This window comes from Rhinolophus sinicus, linkage group LG09 (genome assembly GCF_036562045.2).
Source record: "Rhinolophus sinicus isolate RSC01 linkage group LG09, ASM3656204v1, whole genome shotgun sequence".
Taxonomy (NCBI): domain Eukaryota; kingdom Metazoa; phylum Chordata; class Mammalia; order Chiroptera; family Rhinolophidae; genus Rhinolophus; species Rhinolophus sinicus.
In genome coordinates, this window is record NC_133758.1 from 76,170,911 (window position 1) to 76,192,300 (window position 21,390).

General features: G+C 33.1%; 1 protein-coding gene across 1 annotated transcript in view; it reads right to left on the reverse strand.

The window, feature by feature from the left end:
* The window catches only part of PCLO (piccolo presynaptic cytomatrix protein), a 373,138-nt gene that overhangs the window by 198,201 nt on the left and 153,547 nt on the right, over window positions 1-21,390 (reverse strand). Inside the window, exon 4 of the mRNA XM_074339748.1 lies at window positions 6,950-7,753. Within this exon, the coding sequence (XP_074195849.1) occupies window positions 6,950-7,753 (804 nt within the window). The remainder of the gene's footprint in view (window positions 1-6,949; window positions 7,754-21,390) is intronic.

A 21,390-nucleotide genomic window follows, 5' to 3' on the forward strand; every position in this document is an offset into this window, starting at 1 on the left:
CTTCTTTCCTCAGTACTGTGTTCTACCCACTTCTCCCTCCTGGTCTGTTTCCTCAATACCCCTCACAGGATTCCATCATAATTTACCTATGATGATACTGTGATGATTTTTCCACCTAAAGATTCTTCATTTCCATATTATAAGGTAGCAGAAAAGAATTTGTTGTATAGTCTTGTGGGTCTAAGATAAAATGTTTCGAGTGGCTAATAAGGAAATCAAGTTAAGTTACCAAAGGGCACTTGCCTGAACTGTTCAGAAGGAACCGTTGGTCATGTACTTCTTGTACCATGATATACTGAAAAAAATCATAGTATCACATTTTTTCATACTATCATAGGTGTGTAAGGTCCCCTGACGGAGGTGAGTGACCTGCTTCTTAATAAGCTGTTACCTTGTTAATCATCAGATCATACGCCAACCAGGCCCATTGCTTCTTTGATTTAAGGCATCTACATATTAATCTTTTCACCTACTACTGCTAAAATTAAAAAAAAACAAAAAAAACAAAAAGTTATTCTTCATATACAGAGATCAGCACACTGAGGGACTCATCTGTCTATCCATTTATCCTTCTGGTGAATATCCACTCTCATTGGTGAGCTATCTGGTGTGAATAGGAGTGTGATTTGTATCCATGCAGATTAACTGGTCTACACAGATTTAACACCAAAAATCCTTGCTTCATGAGTAACGTATCTTAGCAAGGGAATAATTTGATCAAATGTGAAAGAATAAATGGGAGTGAGAAGAATGTAAAACACAATGTGTAAGTTGGCTCTGGTTTCTCTCATTATTCAAACTTCAAATGGATGTCTGAAATACTGTAACTCTAGAGGAATACAATCGAAGGATTTATGTGAGGGAGGCACAGATAATTGGGCTTATTTTGTTTCAAATTTCTAAGTCCCTCGAAATAAAAGATCGGGTGTTTTCTCTCAGTTGCTTCACAAATGCATGGCTGTATACTTATTTTTGAGAAGAATATTAAGCTATTTAGTAACCTATTAAGATTTAATGAAATTAATAGATTCAAATGGTTCTTTCTAAATTACATCTATTATATGTATAACACATATACATATGAGTATAAATATCACTGAATTTTCTTATTTTGTATTATTTTCTTTATTTGAATAGACAATCAGGAGTTGGAATTATCCATTTCTTTTTTTAGAAAATACATCTAGAATGACCTCCAGAATTATATGTAAGAATAACATTCCAGGTTTATACCCTTTGCATCAGAATTTTGTTTGTCATTTAGATGGAGGCAGTGAGTAGGAACAGCCATAATTTAAGTTGTTTTTTAAATAGCGATGTTATTTTTTAGCAGCCCTGAGGAACACATTTTCCCTGTATTTTTCTAAGTACATTTATCATTAGTGTGCTTTTATTTTTATTACACTTTTATTTCTGTTATGTATTGTGCTCTTCCCATGAATAGAATTACGGCTACTTGAGCCTTCCTAGCCTATGTACAATGAAACAATTATTCAAAATTCCCATAAGATTCCTACTTTTTTTTACTTGCTAATAAAAAACAGATAGTGGAGAATTCCTTTTCCTTCCAATATTCTACTGCTATTCAATAACCTGGACACCAATCAGAAAAGCAGTGATAAATTGAGACCCATTTGAAACTCTTGCTATGATTTCATATCGAGGTCTTTTCTAGTAGTGAAGACACATCTGCACTGCCAAACTTACTTCTGCCCCTTTCTCATATGTTGAAACTTTCAGCCTCCACATTTAAGCTAAATGGACACTTTTTGAATATCACTGGAGTTAAGAACTGTATTATTGGTTGAATATCTTATTGTACAAAGAAAAAAATGCAATATTAAGTTTTTGGTTAATTTTGCCCAAGCTATTTATTTTTTTAATGGACCAAAGTAAAACAACAAATGATCATTAATAATTTATAGAATGTTTGGATCAGAATGAATTGCCAGTCTGAATGTTCTAAAAACTCTAAACAAGATTAAGTCCATAACATTCACTGGACCTGGAGAGAAAAATCAGACAGTCCCACCTGTATGGGAATCCTTTTCACGACAGAAAACCTCATTATTATTCATCCTATATGATTAGGCTTCCATTATGTACAATGGCTATATATAACTTGAATACTAACCTCTAGGTCATTTTAACCTGAAATAAAAGTTTATGCTAAAGGATGTTCAAATTTTGTTTTCATCATGAAAGTTATAGTGTTTCATGTAACGTCCAAATGTACACAAGCAGTATTATGTTTTAGTATGAAAGTAAAAGGAGAGAATTCTGTAGCAACATGTAATTTTAAAGTATTAAATTAAAAAAGTAAAGGAGAAAGTAACTTTTAAATTATTTATTATTATTATTAAAATAAATTGTAATTGCATTTAACAAACACATTTTGAAAGAGAGGAATGGAGAGAAAATGATGTGACAACAAAGAAATACAAATGATACACTATAATAATATGAATGACGCAAATGAGAGACAAATGAATAAATAAAATAATATATAAGCAAAGTAAAACATTACAGTTTTTTGGATTATAGTTGGAGCTGCTAGAAGCGATGATAATAATAATAATGAAAAGGCAGAATGTGAAAAGACTCATAGGGGAGAAGCATTATGTATAGTGTTTAGAAGTTCAGCCTTTATACTCAGAATGGGACTATAATCTTAGTTTTACTGTTTCCCAGCCATGTAATCTTGGGCACAGAAATTTAGTTCCCTCCTCTTTAAAAGAAATATATTTACCTCATCCTTAGCTGTGTGGCTTAAATGATAGAAAAGGACTTAACATAGTGCCCAGAATACAGTAAAAGGTAAACGAAAAGTATTATTTTGATTTCCAACGAAAACTAATCTAAAACTAATCAAGATAGAGAGCCAGCAGCAGTAGTGCCTGGCTCTAGGGAGCAGAGCATCTCTGAGGTCCAGGTGGGATTTTTCTGATGGGGTTTATGTAAGGGTGCAGCATCAGGGCCCAGAAAAGGACTGAGTACAGGTTTGGAAGGAGACTGCACGAGTTACCTTCAAGAATTACACAAAGGCGTATTTAGCTGTTTGTTTTTTTCTTACTTGTGGGGAGTATTTGGTTGCTCTAACGCTATACTGGAGCCATATTCCAGAGGGTTGAGAAAGCCAAGCTAAGCTATTTATACAGGTGTCTTGGCCATGGCGTGCAGAAACCCAGGCAGGTATACAAAATGCTCTACTGGATGATAATAAGTAAACGTTAAGGTTTTTATTATATTTTCAATCTAAAATAGAAATGATATATTATTAATATTTAATAAATAGGCTGACACTAGTATTCCATTATTTCTTATGTTAGCTGGTCACATGGTCTGAGAGGAATCCTGGGAGAAAACAGAGAATTATACTATAAGAAACGCTATAGTGAGGCAGTCATTTCATTTGCTCACCTTTACACTGAAGCTTATTTTTCAGTTAGGCAGATTTGTGGCTTATATTAGTTAGCTTCAACTAAACCAATTTTCCTACAATAGGTTGGTGCGAGACAAAATATTCTTACAGAAGGTTTTCACACAAAAACGCATATGTTAAAGACAATGCTAATTATGTAAGAAACACACAAACGCATTAATAAAAAAGCTTACACTTCGTATTGCTACAAGCTTTTCATCAGCAACATTACAAGACAAAAGCAATGATGACAATCGTTTAATAGTGTATATATAATTTTTAATAAAAATGTATATTAAATATTGAGGAGTGGCTTTTGTGATTGGAATTATTTTTTAAAAAGGGTAAGGTTACAGAGATAGCAGTACACGTGAAACGCATTTACTGTATCAGTTACGAGTAAGCCAGAACTGGACAGTGCCTCAGGATTTTACAAATGTGGTACACGTTGTATACTAATGAGACCTTTATGTTTTGAAGAATATCTTTAAAATCTTGTACTGAGATATAGAATAACTATGAATTTATTTTTCCTCACAGATGTTTACTGATTATCTTATGGGAAATTTAAAAAGTTGTAGAATGTGACATCTTAATTATTTTTAAAAATCAGTAGAATTCCAAATTTGTTCAACTTTTTAGTGATGACAAGTGGTTATCAGTAATATACTTTTTATTAGATATTTAGGAAGAAAGTAAATCCTGGTTATCAGCAATATGCTCCCATTGAGGTATTAAAGAAAAAATAAACACTGGTTGCCTCTTCAAGAAAATTATAATGTGGAACAGTCCTTTGAAGATAGATATTTGGAAATTATCATGTGCTTATGTTATGTAGAATAACATGTCACTTTTAAAAGCTGTCCTATCTTCTCATTTAAAAAACTTTAAATCAAATATTGTATTTTTTTTAATAACCTTCCAGATGAAAACCTGGGTTTTAAAGCCATTTATTAAAGCAAAAACAACAAAAACTTAAAAATACCACATTTTCTGATAGTTAGTAAAAATGATTGGCATCAAGAAAGATTAACATTTATTCGTGGAATTCCCACAATTAAGAAAAAATATTTTGTTTTCAATTCCAAATTTAGAAAACAGGTAGCAAGATGTGTCAAGTATTATCTTTGACCCACTTCTTCCATTTCCAGTATATCCTTATGGGTTATGTTTCTGTTATGGATAGTCATTAAAACTAAATGTCAAAATATAAAAATAAGCCTAACTTACAAGTTCAATTTCAAATAACTCTATAATAAAATTTTAGACCAAGATTTTCAAAAACATTGAAGTACAATCAATTAATGCTCTCTATAAAACACTATAATTAATCATATTTTAAGGCAATCAAATGTATCTATATTTAAATAAATATAATAAAATAAGTTTAGTTTATTTCACTGATTTTATTTTATATTTTATCAATATTTTATATTGTAAATAATATATTAATAATTTAGTGAATACATTTAATTTCAAAATAAATAACTATATGTACACTGAGGTCGTAAAATAAAATAAAAAGTAATGATAAAGGGAATGATAGCTGTAAAATAATACAAAAAGTAGTACATTAAGAAAACATTTGAAACTTATTGTTTAGATTATATTTAATAAGCAATAGAGAATAGTTAGAAATACCTGAGCAATAGACTTAAATTATCTGAACCCTGGAAAATAATTATCAGACAACTATAGACTGGAGAAGGGAGAAAGAGAAGGCAGTGACCAGTGCTAGGATTACTCAAATCACTGGTGAAAGGTCATGAGGGCCATACGAAGGATCTTGTCCTTAGGAATAGGAGTTAATAAGGAGTGTGATAAACTAGATGTGGAGAGGAAAGAGCGGGTAAGAAGAAACCTCAGATTACTCAGAAGATTAGTAACTAGCAGACTAGAGACAGAGTGAATGATAGTGCAATTATCAGAAATAGAAGGTCAGAAGGAGAAACTGCTTCCATAGAGAGTGGATAAGATTCTAACATACTGAGCTCCAGCTTACAGTGAGGTTCGAAGTGGAATAATCTACTGAGTATTTGAAAAAGCAGGTCTGACAATCAAAAGAGGGGCAGAAGGTACACAAGTGGATTTAGGAATTATTCATGTGGCTCCTCTAAGAGGAAAGAAGATAGAACTGGAAAAAGAACAAGGAAAACCTTATTGTATGGAGATTGGGAAAGTGAAAGCAATAGAGATAATCAAGGTAGAACTCATAAGGAACAATCAGAAAGACAAAAAGAGAACAAAAAGAGAAAGGTCATGAAAGCCAAGGATAGTTTCACAAAGGAGAAAGCCATAAAAAGCTTCAGGTTTTGAAAAGTGGTTAGCTAGGAGAAGCAATGGGTGGTGGTGGTGGTGGTTGTGGCTGGATCCAGCCATTAGTGTGGAGAATATACAGGTATCTGCTTTCTCTGACTTGGATAAACTCATTAATATAACAAAGGAAGATCAGGATTTATTTAATGAGTTATGCATCATATACTAGATATGGGTTAGTAACCATGTTAAAAACCATAAACAAAAAAGCAACTGAACCAGAGTCTGGGTGGACTATAACTTCTAATTAGAGTTCTAATATTAACTTTTAATACTCATAAATCATTTCATTTTTCGGAAAGTCATTGTTGTCATCTGTGAACTAAAATTATTCAACCAGATTTCTTATAGCTATGAAAAATCAGAGTTCCTCTAAAAATGATATTATTGCCTGTGCAAATATTGGATAAGATGGAGCACTCTTAAAAAAGTTTTTACTAAAGAAAATAATATACAGAAGGTGCCGAAAAAATGCATACGCATTTTAAGAAAGGAAAAACAGTATTAAAATTGTAATATTCAATGTATACCAATAACAAAAGATTAATACAACTCATTTGTATACTTTTTTGGGCACCCTGGCATATTTTTGCAGATTATACTTGGCTTGTAAGTAATCCTTCAATATTAAACACATTGCACAAAACTCCAGATACATTAATTAAAATCATGCTAAATACTAGAAAAACTTTTTAAGACAAATGACTTGTGTTAAATTTTTCTACATTTTTTTATTTTGCAATCACAATTATATAATTATTTTATGCCTAACCAAAGCTTAAAAAGGCTTTAAAATGAGAAAAACAAAACAAAACAAAAACTTGACTCTTATTTAACCAAGTAGATAAGTGAATAGATATTTAAAGACACCCATTATTTTATGTTAAAGGGGGGTACTACTTTAATGTTCACAGTGGAGAAAAAAGGAGTAACTTAAAATTATAAGAAACATCTTTATCATTCCATAGAATTTTGATAAATTATTTGATCAGCATAGAGCTAGAAAAATAAATTTTATATTGACGCTTTATTTAAATTAGATAAGCTGCCAAGAAACCAAAGTTCTTCATTTTAGCAATCGTTACGCTTTTCTGAAAATGCTGTTAATTGAAGTATTTCACTTATATAATTACCACTAAGCTTCCTGCACTTCGGTAAAAAATAGTAAATTACATACATTAGACTGTGCAAAGTTAGGAAAACATAACTTACGTTTTTTTCTTTCTCAGGTCCCACCTGATCCGGCTTTGCTGTGTATGCTGCTGCCTGTGGCTGATCTTTTATTTTTTGAGTTGTCCTATCATCTTCCTCAGGCAAACTCTGAGGTGTCCCAGATGGTAAATCTTCCATCTTGGTCTGTGGTGGTTTCTTTTCTTGCACTGCCTGTGGAGCCTCCCTGCCTTCAGGCTTTTCTTCAGCAATCTGTACTACTTGAGTTTTAAGTAAGTCATGTTTCTGTTCCTGCTCTGGAGCTGATGTTTTTGCTTCTGGGGGTAACTTTCTGTCTTCAGGGGCTGGTCTTTTGTCTTTAGGAGGTGACTTTTTCTCAAGAGGTAGCTTTTTTTCTTCAGGAAGTGGCTTTTTTTCTTCAGGAAGTGGCTTTTTTTCTTCAGGAGCTGGCTTTATTTCTTCAGTGGTTGGCTTTTTTTCTTCTGGAAGTATTTTTTTGTCTTCAGGGGGTGGCTTTTTTTCTTGAGGGGCTAAAGCTTTGCCTTTTGCTTGTTTACTCTCTTCTTGTTTTTGATCTGTAGTCACCCTGGGGGGCATTTTTTCAATTAAAGGTGGTTCTTTTACTTTTTCTGGAATGATTTTTGCAGCTTCTGTTTTTACTTCTTGTTCCTTCTTTTTCACTTTTACTTGAGCAGGCATTGCTGCTTTCTGAGGTGGTTGTTCTGCAGGAACAGGCATCGGAGAGGCTTTTGGTCCTGATGATGTAGGTGGCATTTTGCCAATGTCTCCAAGCTGTCCTGATATCGCTCTCTGGGTTTGGCAATTTAAACAAAGCCATTCTTGAATCTGTAAATAAAACAGAATTGAACAGATTAACTACATTATAATGTATTGTTCTGGTGCATTTACCAAGGTTTAAATTTGGGAATTTAGAGAAGATGGGTCAATGTTTTCTAAATCAATGAACTGATTTTTAAAGAAGATTGCAAAAAGACTCCTTGAAATAAAATTTAAAAAAATATAAGGAATCCTTAAAGACGAACAATTCACTCTCCTCACCATAAAAAAGAAACAGAAAATAAATCTTTAACATTAAAGATAGTCTCAGGAATACCTTGGGGTTTTTTTGTGTGAAAAATTTGCAGTTGTCCCAAATATAACTATTTTTAAGCCTGGTACATTCCAAATTAGTATTTCCATCACACATTCATTCAAAAACTACTAAATTTCATTGTAATTTTCAATTAATAATAACCACTTAATCATATATATATATATATATATATATATATATATATATATATATATATATTTATTTATTTTTAGGATTTAGCCTATATAATCTATCTCTTAACTTGGATCAAATATAACTCTTAACTACTACAGTAGAACTGTACAGGGTACAGTGAGAGTTTTCAAGAATCACTTATACATAATCCATTATCTGCTTTAGGATTAAAAAAATCATTTCATTTTTAATAATATTCATATTTCTCATGCAATAGAGCAAGAAGCCTGCACAGGTTCAAATTGTTTGGTGTCTTTCTCTCCAGAGTTTTCTGAACTGCTGACTAAAGCAGAGTTTTCTCTGTCCTTAGTGTTATTCATTGCCCACCTAAGCCAAATGAACTGAGGTGGACTTCAGACATGTGAATTCCTGGGAACACCAAAACGTGTCTAGTAGAATACCTTTTTAATGAACTATTGGCTAATTCTTTTGCTAACTAAAAGACTATAAGTTACTCTCTCACAACACACAGATGATCACGTGGGAGACATAATGTTAGATTAATAATAATAATAATACAGAATTCCTCCTTTATTGATGTATGTTGTGCTTTCTCTTACATTATATGTTATAGCATAAGAAATAAAGGCTATACATGTAGCGTCTAATTGTTACAATTTAATTAGTATTTGTTCTGTAAAGTACACAGTTGGTGTGTCATAAAAATAGAATTGCATTCATATGCTGCACTGTCTTCTGCAAAGTTGAATTTCAAACTGCTTTTCATGCTAGATCACTCTTTCCAGTTGCATAAAACTTAAATTATTTTGAGACAAGAATCACTATCGTTCTAGAATATTATCAGAGATATAAGTTTCATTTCTTACTTCAGCTTCTTATTTCTTTAGAGATAAAAGAAATGTTGCTTATTAATGACTGTTTTGAAATCTGTAAGCCATTATAATTCTTATTTGCTGATCTAAAAGAGACAAAAGTCAATTTGACTTCAGTAAAACACTGTCTATAAAACATTAATATTCATTATGGATTCATTTGCTTTTTGTGCGTATGATCATCCAAGACCAATTTCCTTCTTAAGCAGCTCCGAAGTGAATTGTGGCTTCTGTATATAATAACTTTATATAAAAGTTTTAGGAAAGAAACCGATTTGATCCTTTATATCAAATACTAAAAGCTTCAGACCTTGTGTTGCATAGTCCCTGGAGAGATACTTCCATATTATCTACAAAAAATCAATCTTAATCTGTGCTGTGGTTTTAAAAACCATCACTTCATTGAGCCACACCTTAGCATATTTTCATTCAGAGCCTGAAATTTTTAAAAACAAAAACAGACACAAATAGCTGCATCACTGTGCCGTTTTGTCAAATGGATTCTAAAAATCAAATGCAGGTGTGTGTTAAGCATTCCCGTCACCGCATGTCCTAATGTAAATAAGTTAGGAAACTGTTAATATACCAAGAATACAGATTGTATTCCATTGGAAATTCTTGTCAATTATAAAAGTGTAATTATTTGATCTGAGTTTTGGGGACAAATTATCTCATTACAGCTGTCATTTCTTGTTACTTAATAGCATATGACACCACAATGGTATACTGCTCTTGTTAAAAGGTAAAATGTGTTGAGGAAATAAACATAATGATTATTTCAAAGCAGTATGTTCATTACTTTCATACATTTGAAGTTTAGGTAAGAGGATAAAAGGCATAATCTATTTAATTGATTATGTCACATAAAACACTTCATTGTCCTGATTTAAAATAATGCTTGATAAACAGACAAGCAGTGATAACCAACACACTAAAGTCTCCAGGCAGAGAGAAGGCAATAGTGTCCATCTAAGAGAAAAAGGATCTTGCTCTGGGAGTCTCATTGGCTAGTTCAAATTCATGTTTTGCTTAAATTTCCATTCATATTCTGTTAATCCTAATAATCACTGCTATTTTGTAATTATTTTTAACGTGTTATTGCTTTACTTGACTGATTTGCATTTTGAATAAATTACAAGGTAAAGCTAATTCCTTTGACTTTGTACTTTGCTACCAAAATTAATTTGGAAATTAATGTTACTGTTATGTCAAATAATTATAACAACATAGTTCACTTATGTATCAATTCTGTATATATTTACTCTATATCTATGGAACACATACACCATTTGGAAAGTGTATGTGCAAGGCTTAATACATCAAGTAATCTCATTCAAGTAGAAGGAATAAGCCATGGGTCAAAATAAGTATAATATGAAATAAAATTTAAAAAATCAGTGAAATGGAAATGATGCCATGGATTTAACAGAGATGTCTGATGAATCCATTTAGAATATAAGGAATTTGATAAATTATGAGTCACGCAAAAGTATTTTTTCATCAATTAGAAATACTGAATTGGTGGTCTCATATTTGAGTCTCTCCTGTCTGCAGTCATATAACTATAATTAGAATGCCAACATATTCAGTAGAGGAAGTTACATTATCAATAAGGAATGGGAAGGGGGGGAATTATAATAACACCAAAAATTTTATATTTATCTATACATGTAAATTTAAAGTTTGTTTACTAAGAGTGAGGATAGAAAAAGGCAGAAGCTAGTATAAAATCAAAAGTGGAAATGACAAAAGCAAAATTGATCAACAAAAGTAAAAATGAATTTTCAAGGAAGTTCATTTTGGAGAATAAAAGTCATTGTCATCATCATATCATTAAATTCAAATACAATTATTAGAAAAAGAATTGCTTAAAAACACAATTTGGGAAATACCCTATAAGTAGATATAAAAATCTGTTTTTCTGAATTTTTTTTGCATTCTTTACCAAAAATAATCCCAAAGATTTTCCTATCAACGTATTCAGGGATTTTACTAAGAAGTATTATATTTCTAGGTCCAAAATTATTATCTGCACTTTTAATTCCTCAATAGCTACACCATTAAATATTATAATGTTTCCAGTCCAGTAGCAATCTTGAGATAAATGAAGTAAGGTTACTTAAATTATATAAGAATTCAATGAATGGTATATCACCACCATATATGACTTTTACTATTAGCTGAAGGTATATTACCAGACATAGCATTAATTCTTTCTGTAAGGGTTATAACTGAGAAAGCAGTGACTCATATTCACCTTAAGGTTAAGTATTATATGGGTATGGTTTTGTCTTTGAAATATTGATAAAGACAGATAACGAAACAATCAGAAAAAATGTATATTACATATAATATAATGTATTATAATTTATATATATATACTGAATGCATTTTTATTATAGTAGTAGGTTTACTACATAGAAAAACACAAAATATAGATGCTTATGGAGGCTTTTTAACATACTAGCCATCATTATGGATGCTTTCAAAACATTTCCATTTGTTTTTCTGTGTTTTAAAAATACATTTTATTTTCAGTATAAGTATCTTTTGTCCTAATAGTATAAGATGTAATAAAAGTTTATAGTTCATATATATTATTAAATATATTAAATACGTTATTGAAGACTCTATACTGTGAGATCAATCACAGTTTTATTCGATGCTTTAACATTAGTAACCAGGATATCAGAATTCATCTCAAGTAGGGAAAATTCTGATAAACAAATAGTTTATAAAAAAAATAACACCAGTTTACCACAACATACTAGAATATATTCAATTATCAACTAGTACATGTTAAGAAAATGCACATATTTAACATCAAATCATCAGGGCTTGTTCAAAATGAAACAATGCTTCAAAAATCCATTAATCTTAAGAGGAGAGTAGGAAATGAAGGCAATGAAAACCCACAAAAAGGATGCTGCTGTGCTACTCAGCATTTTCTATCAATAAGCAATTTGCTTTATATAACATTTCAACTGTAACTATAGCAACAATACCATTAAGCAAAATCACAGAACTTCAAACATGCCTATTTATTTTCTCAAGTGTCTTTTTTGAAGCGTGATAAGAAGTACTGTAGTAGGTTGAAAGTTTGCCATTAGACTTAAAGTGGTGGGGAAGTGATGGTTGCAAACCTTACTCAAGCATTCATATTTGTATTTGAAAAATCTTAATAGCATTTGAACATGCATGTTCATGAAAAGACCAACTGGACAGATTTGGAAGCTCATACAGTTTCTATCAATAGAAGTATTCAAGCACAAACTACATGTCCCTTACTTAAATTTTTTTAAAGGAAAACCAAGCAATCAAGGGGATTGGTATAATAATAGCAGTGAGTTCCCTGTGTAGTTATCAAGCTTTTGATTCAAAAAAAAAAAAAAAAAAAAAAAAATTTTTGCTTTACTATTTGCTTATCATTCAGAATGTTATTTTTAAGCTGAGAAATAATTATGCTACTAATCAGCTTAGAAATCACTATTTCACTTATTGGCAGATCCAAAAATTGGGGAGTAATGTCACCGGCAACTTGTCAATTATATCAATGTCACCTAAAGTCTCAGCACTAGCGTGTTCTAGTTCTCGAAGGCCCATGCACTCTTACATTACCATTCAATTTGGCATCCTGAAAATCAGATGTTTTGCTTACTAAATATCTAAATTTATTTCCCTTTGTCATCTGTAAAACAGAAAAGGATTGAATTCAGTTGACACACTCTTTTTTTTTTTTAAGATTACACAATCAGTTGTTCAGACTACACGATCAGGATATTAGAAATCTGTGATCATTCATGAGACTCCATTTTGAAAGTGTGTGCAATGACGTATTTGTGATATCCTATTCTTATTCTGTCCCTCTTAAAAATGAATGAGATGAGGGTCTGGTACTTTTTCTTGTCAGACTTTTTATTAGTAGAATGTATAGCTTCCTTTGTATTTTTCTTCCTTTTGCAGTCATTGAAACAAGACTAGCTCATATCCAAAATACACAATTGAACGATTGGAGTTCATCATCATTTACTTCATATGTAGACTTAAGAATTATATCAGAATGTATTAGAACATAAATATTCAAATGAAAATCAAGAAAAAATAAAAAGATCATTTAAATACTAATTTTCAAGGAATTACTGAATGTGAAGAGTAGGAATCAATAACAAAACCTAATAGACTATTGATACTATTAGGACCTTGTACTGGAGTTATCATTCCTAGATCTAAACTAGTCAGTGATGTTTGTCCCTACTCATCTCTTCTTTTATGAGTATGCTTATTTCTGTAAGACACTGACTCTGCTATATACCCATGTGAGGTCTCTTTCACTCAGTTGAAGCTATAAATGTAAGTTTCCATATAATATAAACTACATTAACATACATTTCCATAATAGCAACATGACAAGTAAAATCATGTATATATTACACCATGGATTAAAACTATATTTAGATTAGTGCATACTCCTAGTTGACATTCTTTTTGCGTCCATTTTTTTTTTTACTAAAACCAGAATAATTTTTCTAGTCACTTTCTTATCACAGTTCATGTGTATATCCCTAATCTAAGAAAGTAATCTCAGCATGTTTGATGTTTTAAACACCATTATATAAATAATATAAACATGCATTAACACTTCTGAATTATTACATTAACACAATTTTGACAGAACTTGAAGAAAATCAGGGGCATAGTTTCCTTTTATATATATATATATATATATATATATATACATATATATATTTATACAAAATATATTTTTATTTATTTGAATGGATAAGAATTAATTAGGGTTTATTCTCCTATTATATCTTTTTTCTTTCCTTTTTGCTTTTTGCTCTCTTTCCTTCCTGCTGACTTGCACTCAATCTCTCTCTCGCTCTTGCTCTCGCTCTCGCTCTCTCTCTTGATAGAGGGCAGCAGGAAGACAGAGTAAGGCCACTAAAACTATATTCCTTGACTCAGTAATCTAATTGATTTGGGTTCAGTCAGAGAGAGGCATTAAGATAACTGATGGCCCACCAGTAGGTATGTATAAAGGACAACTTCCACTCCAAGGACACAGCTGATTTCTCACTGGTAACCAATGGTGCGATAAACTTATGGGTAATCATACATCCTGTGTTGACTTCAGCTAACTTGTTCTAGCACAAACACAAGTCTCAATGGGAAGTCTTATTTGTGGATTCATGGCATTTCTATTTGTGGTTAATTTTTCAAGTATACTATATTTTAGGCTGATAGTTATTTGCACAGATTTCGTATAAAAAATAACCAACAGCTTTAAAAATATATAATTGATGTTATATGGACACCAAATTCAATTTTGTATATAATCAGTTCTCATCCTTCTGATCTTATATATTTTATTATAACCCTATTACAAGAGGTGTATATTGATTTTCCATGTACAAATAATTACATCAGCGCAAAATAAATACTTTTTCAGTCTTAGTCATTCACTAGTCAGCACTAAAGGTAATGCCCCCTTTTAAAAAAAGATTTATTTTGAAGATTTTAACACACTTTATCAAAGAGGAATTTTATGTTTGTTTAGATTACAAAGCTATATGCATTTAGAAGACAGATTATTTAAAGCATACTATAGCTGAATAAAATTTGTAGAATATTTTATAGGATAAATAAAAACCAATCCCAACTTTTAAATTTAAGCATCATTGTTGATATAATATTCAAAGACAGAATCAAATCACAGACTGGGGAGTCAGACATGGATAGGAAGGAGGGTTATACTGGTCAGGCTGGATGACGGAGGATGCATACAAAGTAGTTGAGGAGACTGGTTGGGTGTTAAGCCCTCTACCAATGCAGTAAAACACAGTGCATTACTGGAAGTCCTTTTTGCAGGGAAGAATTGGTGTGTTGATTTTGCAAGGTGTAAATTTGTCTAGGTTGAACTATGTTTCCCCAAATTCCCTTCCCTAAATGTTTTCTAGGATAGTGTGGCACTAAAGATACTCTGTGTGAAATTTAGAACCAGAAGAAAAGCAGCACCCACGTGGCTTTTTGTATGCTCAGAAAATTGGGGCAGAGTCACCAGGTTACTTTGTAGCTCACCCATGTTGTCATTTATTGTTGAACTTAGGACAGCAGGCAGGCGAGCAGTTGTTCTAGTTTCCTCTGGATTCTTCATTGACTTCCTCATCAGCTTTCAGGTTGGAGGCCATGAGAACAGACAGGCCTTCTGGTCTGGCCTGTCCTCGTGGGTTCCAGCTTATCCTTACTCTTCCCTCCTTTAAATTCATCCTCCTTTCCTCCACCTGCCTACCCTTCAGACTTCAAGCTCCAGTAGCCTTTCTGTCATCACTTATCCAGCTCCCACAGTTGTGTAAGGTCAAATCCTTGTAACAAAACTTTTATTATGCATGCTCTATACCTAATGATTCTGCTTCTTTATTTGAAGTCTAAGTGATATAGTTAGGCTGTGTCAAGTGTAATTTTGGGGTGATGACTTTTGACACTTTTATCCATTAATGTTGGTAGGTATGCAAAGTACCTCTAATAGGCTGTTTCAGATCTTACGTAGCATGGCCAAGAGACCGGACTGAATTTCAAGAGAAATATGGACTGTCTGTGGTCAAATCAATGTGACGTGCATCAATGCGCCATTTGAATGGTGTGGATATTGTTTTAATCATGATGAAATAGTAAAGAGGGTTATCAAATATAATTTGTGACACACATATGTATACAATAAATTTTTTTTCAAAAGTTGAACATCCATGTACCCCCAATCCACTTGAGAAGTAGAACACTGTCAATACCATCAGAGATAACCAAGGACACTTTGCAATCGTCTATACTCTCTAAGAACAGACACTATTTTAATTTTTGTGCTGCAACACCTTTGTTTTTTGTTAAGGTTTTAGTATAATATATGTACTTTTATATATTGTTTACTTTTATATATTTTTTAACTACATGTTGCCACGCAGCAGCCTACTAGTCTGTCTCCACGTACCTGCCCCTAAAGAAACAAGAGTTTGTAAGACGGATTATTTCAGGGACTTTGCTTCACCTTTGTGCGTGCACCTTATGTCTCCCCGTTTTGGCCCCAGAAAGATGGCTGGTTAGCCAATGACGAGTAAGATTCCCCACGGGGGTGGGGGGTGGGGTGGGGACAACTCAAGCCAGGCACAGCCAAGTGGGGGCCAACAGGAGAATCCACAGGGTCGATAGAGGTGGGCACAGCCCCCCACCTTCCCCAGGCTAAGGAAAGCCTCTGCCTCTGTGGCTGCATTCCTTCCCACAACCTGCAAGGGAAGTGATTCAATGATGTGCTCTCCATCTATTCATGTGCATAAAGGTTTTGTCCCTTGGGGAAGTACAAGCATCCTGAGACTTACAGTTCTGCTGCCTGCAGGCAAGGGTGATTGACTTGAATCAGTTTCCTATTACAATGTATGGGATTCATAAATCTTGAGATTGACAAGCTTTATCTCCTTTACTTCCCCACCTAACTAATAAAAGCTAATGCGTAGGCCCAATTCGGGACGCAGTCTTTGAGGCTTGAGTCCCTTGGCACCATTTACACTCTATTCTTGACCACTGTCTTCCTTAACCCTGTGCCGCGCTCCTCGCTCCCCACAACCCTTGTCGCGCGGGATGCGACAACTACATAATTTTATTGCTGACTTTTTTCCCTTTTTTATTCTTTTCAGTAAACATTGCCTAGGTACAAAACTCATCTGTGAAATATGTGTGGGTCATAAGGATAACTTCACAGTGAACATCAATGAACCATTCGTCCAATTAAATAAATATTATCATTATATTTGAAGCTTCTTTCAAATTCCCTCCTTTGAATCAACTATTATCATAACTTTTGTGTCTATAAGTATGACATTTGGGTGAATATTTTTACCCTGTATGTTTGGATCTCTAAACAATATATTGTTTGCCATTGACTATTTTGAAAGCTGATCTCTAAGTTTCCCTTCTGTTTTGATTCTCTATGATTTTAGACTCATAATTACAGAGTGTTATATTTCATATATATCTTTCAAAATCAAAGCATTTACTCAATTCTAAGCTATGGTTCCTTTTGCAAGTATTGATGATAATGATAAATATAACGTGTAAGAACAAAGCTAGATGTAGAAACTGAGAAACTAGAGAGTGCCTGACTCACTTAAACTTACTTAACTTCAGTTTTTAAAAAATATTAGAGACCCAACAAGACACATTCGTGCCAAACTTAGATGTGAGTGTATGAACCACCAGACGTACATTCCCTTCACTAGATAACTTTTTCATTAAAAACTTACTGAAGATCCTACAATCTGAATTATCATGTATTAATTAATATGAAGCTAATTTTTAAAAGATAGAATATGATTATTCAAATATTCAAAAATTAAAATAGGGTTTATAAAAGTTGGGTATTCTGTTTTTAGATAGTTTTTGCTTTACTGACATTCAATAGCTAATCAATATTGAGATATCTCAGTAAGACTTCAAAGTACTGTTATTCAATTCACTCACAAAACATTTCACTTATTTCCTATGATATTCATGTTGTTCCAAGTATTATATATTTGATCTTTGCTTTTAGAAGAAACAAAATACTCGTAATTATATAGGAACCAACAAAAATACATCATATATGTATTTATATATATTACTCGTAAATAATAATAAACATAATATAGTATAATGTAATATAATATAAATTAACATATATCTCCTAATTCAGTCAAATGAGATAATTAAGGTCAGAATGGTAAAATTAGGATTAGAAAGGGAGCAGGTAAACTGGCCAAAGTCAGGGTAATCTAAGTGGAGTGGAATTTATTGTCAGCCATGAGAAGACAGCTGGATTTGGAACACAGAAAAAAGGACCAAAGTCCCAGAGCAGGACACACCACACACACACACACACACACACACACACACACACAGACACACACACACACACACACTACACCACACACAAAATAAGCCACTTTCTTGGACTGAGATATTAGAAAAAAATAGAAAGCTGCACAAGTAACAAATACAATATATGATTCATATGTGGATGATAATGATCTGTTATAGAGTCTAGGATGAAATTAGTAGCGATAGAGAAAAAATTCAAATTTAAGTAAACACTTATGAAGGACTTAATTCCCTAGTTATATCATGATTATTGGCATGTGTTTTAAAGCTAGTAATTTCCTCAAGTTGTTTTTCCTGAAGCCACTCATAGACTTTAGGATCAAAGTTTTATATATTAAATTTGAACTCCATTTGTACTTAAAAAAAAAAAAAAAAAAAAAAAAAAAATATATATATATATATATATATATATATACACACACACATATATACACATACCATGTTTCCCCCAAAATAAGACCTAACCGGAAAATAAGCCCTAGCATGATTTTTCAGGACGACTTCCCCTGGAAATAAGCTCTAATGTGTCTTTTGGAGCACAACTTAATATAAGACCCGGTCTTATTTTCAGGAAAACACTGTACAGACATGTTTATAGAAGGACTACCTGTTGATGGTAAATTTTTGAAAAATTTGAAATTATCATTGATCAATATATTTAATATTCTGATGCTATTACATATTTTTTAAGAATGTGATTTTTAACGATGATGCAATAACCAATCAGTGGATATATTTTAATTTATTTAATGATCCCATTGTTACAGGAATATTCTAAATACAGCAATGAAAACAAGTTAGAATGCCAGTCCAAGGGAATGGGAGTAGTTTAAAGTAGTTTAATTCCGTAAATAAATATTACTCATTTGCTTTATTATCTAGCACCCAGCAGTATGCCCATAATGTATATTATATATTTAAGACTATCAGAGTTCAATGTTTTGCTCAGCATTATATATTTACAAGCATTATATTGCTGCCAAAACAGGTAAATGCAGTCTATGTAAGGATGAAGGCTCATTAGTTACTGATGAAAGAAGAATGGATACTTTAAGTAGTTTTAGCCTCACCTATGCTATTTGTCTCGGCTCCTATAGCCAGTAAGGATGGGATATAGTGATGAGAGATTGAGGTTGAAAGACTGGATAATACAGAAAGTCAAAATGGCAATCATTATTAAACATTTGGCAGCAAAAACATTACCATTACCCTGGCAATGAAAAAATTAGCAATTCTAGAACTACAGTATAGTTTCATGGATACATGACAACAGAAAGTAAATGCCCGTCCACATCGGCCAGACTTTGAATAAAGGGTGTAAGTTCAATTGATTTCTTTGACTGCTAAAGAACAAGAGATATTTATTGATGAATCGTAACAGCCAGATCCCAGGCCTCATAACTGCACAACAACTATCAACTAGAAAGACCATTGGAACAAGCCCCAGAACTTAGTCCAGTCTGTACGAATATACCTTAATAACCTCAAGAAGTCCAACAGCCCCAGTCAACCCTTGTTACCTAGACTCCCACCATCCCCATCTCCTCAAATCTGCTCAGTGTTTCCTAGACAGTGAGAACATGAAACCTGGGATGAGTTAGGGATAAAGGGGAGGAGCAGAGACAGAAAAGGGAGGGTCTTGCCAGAAACACGTGGAATGCTTAGTCTGGGCCAGTGTAGGAGTGGTGCTGTCAGGACCACGTGGTGTTCTGAAGACCCTTAAATATAGGAGGGCAGAATTGCTACGGGGGTGGTGGGGGTGGTGGGCGTGGTGGGACTTGGATGGAGCCTCGCAGCATGAAATACTCAGCTGAGTCAAATGGATATTTTTGAGTCAGACAGTGGCCTGATGTCTTTTTAATTCATTTTTTTGTCAAGGTATAATTGACATATAACAATATACTAGTTTCAGATATGCAACATCATGATTTCATATGTGTATGCATTGTGAAATCATCACAATGATGAGTCTAGTTGTCAACTGTCACTTTACACAGTTACAAATCTTTTTTTGCTTGTGAAGAGAACGTTTGAGATCTACACTTAGCAACATTCAAATACAAAATACTGTATTATTAACTGTAGTTATCATGCTGTAAGAAAGTGGCATTATAGAATCTGGGAAATGTACCCTAAAAAAGTAAAAACTGCTTTCATAGCAGTTTTCAGTATGCACAGTACACTTGGCTGAAAAAACAGAACAATGAAACAGAATTGCCATTTTTAACAGATAGCCAATTTCCATTTAGCATGTAACTTCCTCCCTAGGCTACTTCCATTTGAAGAGGACAAGTTTACCCTGGAGGAACGATACTGCACTGCAGAGGTTACAAGCTCACACAGATGACTAGGGTGGCAAGAGAAGACTGAGGGAAGGAACTGACACTGACAAGAAAAACTGTCCTAATTTATAAGGAACCTGATGGCTTAAAAGTGGCAGAGGAAAAGGTTCTGGGAGCCGGTGAATATGCTTATCTCATTTAATTCTCATAACAATCCTAGGAGAGAGTTTCTATACTTAGGTTTCATATCTAGATGAAGAAACTGAACCATAGAAACTAAAAAGTAACATCCTGCTGAATATATAGAGTTAGTAAGTGGCAGATCTCAGAGATGAGGCCATAGCTGTAGATTTAGAGCTTAAAGAATACTGACAGCCATTGCTTGGTCACTATAAATAAAGCTGCAATGAACATTGGAGAACACATATCTTTATGGGTGAATGTTTTCAGATTTTTTTGGGTAGATACCCAGGAGAAGCATTGCTGGGTCATATGGTAATTCTATTCTTCATTTTATGAGGAACCTCCACACTGCCTTGCACAGCGGCTGCACCAATCTGCATCTCAACAACATTGTATGAGGGTTCCTTTTTCTCCACAGCCTCTCCAACACTTGTTTTTATTTGTCTTGATGATAGCCATTCTAACTGGTGTGAGGTGATATCTCAAAAAGATGAAATAGTGCCATTTGCGACAACATGGATGGATCTTGAGATTATTATGCTAAACGAAATAAGTCATACCAAAAAAGTCAAGAATCATATGATTTCACTGCTATGTGGGACATAAAACTGAAAACAACAAAAGAACAAGACAAACAAATGAAGAAACAAAATCTCATAGACACAGACAATAGTTTAGTGGTTACCAGAGGTAAGCGGGGAAGGGGGATAGATGCGGGTAAAAGGGATCCAATATATGATGATAGAAAGAGAACTGTCTCTGGGTGGTGAACACACAATGTGATATATAGATGATGCATTACAGAATTGTACACCTGAAACCTAACTTTACTAACAATTGTCACCCGAATAAATTTAATTAAAAAATACAAAATACAGACAGCATTAAATCAGAATGAGAGGTGGATTTCCCAGTAATGATGCAGGGTTTGACAATTAAGTTCATGAACTTGTTGTACCATTCTTCCTAACCTTTTTGATATCAGAGGAATTA